Raw genomic sequence first — 4,541 nt, 5'->3', positions numbered from 1 at the left:
GTAAAAAAATTATCGATGCAGATTCAACAACACTAATTTCGATCAAAACCCAATGAGAAAATAAAGCTAAAGAAATCATCTTCATTCATGTAAATTTATTTTATTTTCTTAAAGTATGCAATATTTTAACAAAATAAACTATTATAATAGAATTAGTAAATCAAAATTTTTTAACTCTCTTTATTAAAAAAATATTCTCAGAAAATTCTCATAATTTTATGATTATTATAACCTAAAATGAATTAACATAACTAATACAACAACCCGCGCATATGCGCGGGAGATTACCAAGTTTGTACTAAAATTAAGCTTTCCTGGATTTTTTTTGTGAACAAAACTTTCATTAGTAAAACCAATTCAGCTGCTTCTTGATATATGTGTTTCTTATAGAGAGAAATTCAACAGTAGTAAAAGAATTAAGCATCAGACTGGAGGGACCTGGTTCAACACTAGTAAAAGAGTAAAGAATGTTCTAATTGCACACTTGTACTTCAAATTAAACTCTCTAGTGGTTTTTTTTTTTTTTGCAGATAATGAACAAAACTTTCATAACTAAAGACAGATTCAGCTGCGTGCGTCTTCTAATTCATGTTTCTTATAGGGAGCTTCACAGAAAGCAGCCGAAGAAAAATATACTTAGAGCTTCCTGTTGATGGTGGTTCTTTAGGCTCAGACCGGGGATTCTCATTGGATTGTCTAGCAGATATGACCTTGTCAATGGTTTGATCAGGGACATCGACCCCTGTGGTTTCCATATCTGCAATTATGGCAATGGCTGCATCAAGTTCTCCAAGGTCCAAACACAATGTGATGATCTCATCGTACAACGGGCTGCAATAGAAGACCCGGTATTCAGATGTCATTGTTTGTAGTCAAGTTTAGTCATATTGAACGCCTTAGGCCAGCTTCCATAAATGACTAAACCCAAAAGAGTGGTTGTAAATGAGTTACCTGCCAAAAGAGTAGCCAAGACTGTGTGTCGTCTGCAAGATCTTCAAGAAGGCTGAAGGCATCGGATTCCACCCAATTCAATCACCTACACAAACTCATGATTACGTTTGTTATTGTTATATACTTATATTATTGACATTGGTCATAGAGAGTTATATAATAATGATTTAGAGGTTTGAAGGGACTCTTGCCTTTGTCATGAGTATAATTGCCGACTCTACTTCCCACTCTTGTGACCATTTCCTAGGAGTTTTGTTCTTAAAATCCTTCTCCCATGTCCAACCCCAAACATCTGCTATTGTATACATACACGTCAAATACTTTCTTTTCCCTCATTTCTTTTAATGCTTCGAATGAGTCCTCAGGGAACCAGAATGTAGTCGGCATTGACAAACATGCTTAAACTATCATATTCATGAACATGTGACTAATAAAGTCATAAACATATACAAACACACACCTCAAGTGTCATACGAGATGCCCTCTTCCCACGTTCTTTGTTCTGTTTGCTTCATAAGATTCTTTTAAGAGTTGAACTCCAATCATTTGAAGATGCTTCTTAGCTTCAGCTGCCTTATTCTTAACTAAATCCTCTCCTTCTGCTCGACCTCTCAGTTTCTGCAACTACCACTTCTTCCTCCTCATTTTCATCATCCCCTTCCTGTTCTTCCTCCTCCTCATCATCATCAACTTCTTTTGCAACATCTTTAATTTTGTTCTCCGACTCAACTGTAGCTACTGTTTCAGCTGTTTCGTTGGATTCAACTGAAGTTCTAATCAAGCCTTCTCCAAGAAACCGACGTTTCCAGAACTCCGTGTCTCCTTCATGTAGCTTGATTCGACATATTAATTCGTCAGCTACCTATATATAAAAATGAAAATTTATTACATGAGTCGAGATACACATTTTCCCAATTGAAAGAAAGGAACACAAACTTACCTCCTCCTCTTCTTCTTCAATTGGAGGAACCCAAAGAGGTCGACCTCGAGATTTGTTTATTCTCCTTGCTTTTTGGACTCGCTCGTAAAGAAAATTCCTTGTTCCATCATTTGGCAAACCCTGAGCTTCAAGTTCTTCCTTTAACTCTGATACAACCATCTTGCTTGCTGCTTTCGGCTTCAAAAGATTCTGTGCAGGACCTCTTATTATGTTCCGTAATCTCTCAATCACTCTCATGTAATCAGATTCTGATGCATCTCCTAAAACTGGAAGACCTTCACTCTGTAAGGTTCTCAAGAGCCTCCTATGGTGAATTTTCCAATCTTCAAGGCATCTCTGTTTAATGGAAGTTTCAATAGGGTTTGAGTATATAAACCTATGTACCTGAAAATGTTTACAAAGTGCAAATCTTTTAGTATATCAAGACAAAAACATGTGAAAAAACACCTACTTTCTGTCAGGAAATTAGAACAGAGCATAAGAATATAACTTGTAAAAAGTTCCAGTCAAACCGCGCAGGACTCCAGTATATTTTACCTTGCTAAATAATCAATCTCATAGCCAAGTTCAGCTTCTTCTTGCAATGGTTCAATTCATGAGCTGACTAGTGTTCGATATTTTCTGCTCATAATCATGGCTCTTGGAGGTATAGATTGGTTATCTTTGCGCATTGCATCATCTATAAGATCGACAATTCTTCCTGGTCCAAAGGTAGAGAGTATCGTTTCAAGACAGTAAATTTACAAGGGAAGGAAGAAAAAAAAAAGCTAGTCACTACTCACTAACGCATGTCCTAAAATCAACAACGAAGATAACACATAAAAGTATAAAAAATAGAGAACCATAATCGTAAATAGTTATAGTGATATATTCTCACAATGTCCCAGAAAGTGTTCAACATATGCCTCTGCATATTAGTATTTACACAGGTAGAAGTTTATGCATACCTTCTCGACACAAAGCCCGGAGATACAAAGAGAGAGGATCCTCAAAGTTCCCTGCATTGAGGAAAACTATTGTTCCTCCTTCAAATTTTTTCAGCACACGAAAATGTCTAATTGCTTCCTTCACAACACAATATTTTTGTAAAGCACTCAACTAAGAGCCTGAAATGGATCATTATACAGATCATACATATTAGGGTTTTTTTTTAACAATAGAACGAGTTGAAATGCAAACTGGGTATAAATGAGTTCAAGACAGTATGAAATTTCTCTTACGCATAAGTCTTGTGGTCCTCAACCATCATTCCAAGTAATTCAGCAACACCCTGAACCCTGTGATTCATGCAACAGGCTACCTAAAACTTTGTCCACTTTTAATTGTGTGCAACAAAACCTCATATGAATTACCTATCATATATGACTCAGCTCTTGTATAGGCTTGGATCACCCAGTTATATGTCTCAGTGTCGGGCTTCACAAAATCTATCAAATAAAGCTATGTAAGAAGCCACTACGCAACAACTAGACCAAACATTTGAAGCTGGAAAAAAAAATACAAACCTTGGCCATACTCCATATTTTCAAATGTCGCATAAGCAACCTTGGGAATCCACATGTAGCCTACACAAATGGAAGCAAAGAAAAACCTATTAGATAACAACAAAAAGGCATAAAACCATCTTCATCATCAGACAAAGAAGAAGCGTGTGTATACAATGACAAACCTACACACTAAGAAGACAATTGAAATGAAATGTTGTCGCCATTCTACCAGCTGCCTCCATTTCGACATTAGAATGATCTCCAGCTTTGCAATCTTCTTCAATCATCATATCATAAAGCTGATCTGTTGCTCTCATCCCATCTCTAGCACCTTTCAAGAAAAGTTTATTTGCATCTTCCAAGTGATTGGTTCTCATGAGCTCCTCTATAAAAAAAAAGCCACAATCCAATTATAAACGATTACTCAATAACCCCAACCATGGCCAACACACAAAAAAAATACAAGCATTTGATTCTAACAAATAGTCTTGGTAGGAGAGAATACCAACTAAAGAATGAGCTCAGCGGCTCTCTAACATTATAATTTTTATTTCCTTGAAACTCTTAGGTTACATCATTATTCCTTTTATAGGCAATACCCTTCTAGGGTTTTACATTGAGATAGCTAACTAATCCTCACATGAGTCAAGACACTCAAACCTGTTCTTCAGAGGTATTGGTTCCGTACAGTCCACCTTTGCTTTTCCTTTATTGTCTCTTCTGATTTCGTCTCTTTGCACAGGTGGAGTCGACTGTTGATGGCTAAGAAGAGAAGACTGAGATGAGACAGGCTTTTCCCTGTTGGACTGAATTGTTGCACTAGGCTGAGCGGGATCACAGTTGGGCTTGGCGTTAATGGGCTGTTGTGAGGTAGAGCCCATTAACGGTTTAATATCTTCAGTCAAAAACATCTCTTCGTCTTCTTTCTTCATTGTAACTTGATTCTTCTTCTGAACTGGATCTCTCGCAATCTTGACAGATAAAAACGGAACCGTTGGACTCTTGCTCGGAGTTGTTGGAGTCTTGCTCGGAGTTGTTGAACTCTTGCTGATACTCCCCCGCAAACTCTGTGTGGGAGGAAGGACCACACCGAGTTTGTACTGAAGGTTATTGAAGGAGCGGAACGGAAGCGACTTCGTGAAGAGGTCGGCGATTTGCTGATG

General features: G+C 37.5%; 1 protein-coding gene and 1 long non-coding RNA gene across 2 annotated transcripts; both read right to left on the bottom strand.

The window, feature by feature from the left end:
• Nucleotides 490-1,042, bottom strand: LOC109132643. The gene is made up of 2 exons (XR_002037640.1): nucleotides 952-1,042; nucleotides 490-831 (listed from the first exon to the last, which is right to left on the bottom strand). It is a non-coding gene; the product is annotated as an uncharacterized LOC109132643 (long non-coding RNA).
• LOC109132414 lies at nucleotides 1,532-3,755 on the bottom strand. Its single transcript, XM_019244021.1, has 7 exons — nucleotides 3,608-3,755; nucleotides 3,397-3,456; nucleotides 3,230-3,318; nucleotides 2,839-2,956; nucleotides 2,497-2,591; nucleotides 1,892-2,275; nucleotides 1,532-1,813 (listed from the first exon to the last, which is right to left on the bottom strand). Exons 1-7 carry the CDS (start codon nucleotides 3,753-3,755, stop codon nucleotides 1,532-1,534), a joined length of 1,176 nt encoding a protein of 391 aa, XP_019099566.1.

The sequence above is a fragment of the Camelina sativa genome, chromosome 4 (assembly GCF_000633955.1).
Source record: "Camelina sativa cultivar DH55 chromosome 4, Cs, whole genome shotgun sequence".
In the NCBI taxonomy this organism is placed as follows: Eukaryota; Viridiplantae; Streptophyta; class Magnoliopsida; order Brassicales; family Brassicaceae; genus Camelina; species Camelina sativa.
Note: the sequence above shows the minus strand (reverse complement) of the source record. Positions and strands in the feature narration are given on the sequence as shown.

Coding starts and splice junctions, on each gene's coding strand:
- LOC109132414 (XM_019244021.1), bottom strand. CDS start 3,755: ATGAGAACCAATCACTTGGAAGATGCAAATAAACTTTTCTTGAAAGGT. Junction 2,592..2,838: donor CCGGGCTTTGTGTCGAGAAG/GTATGCATAAAC, acceptor CCTTTGGACCAG/GAAGAATTGTCGATCTTATA. Junction 2,276..2,496: donor GCAGAAAATATCGAACACTA/GTCAGCTCATGA, acceptor AAACATTTTCAG/GTACATAGGTTTATATACTC.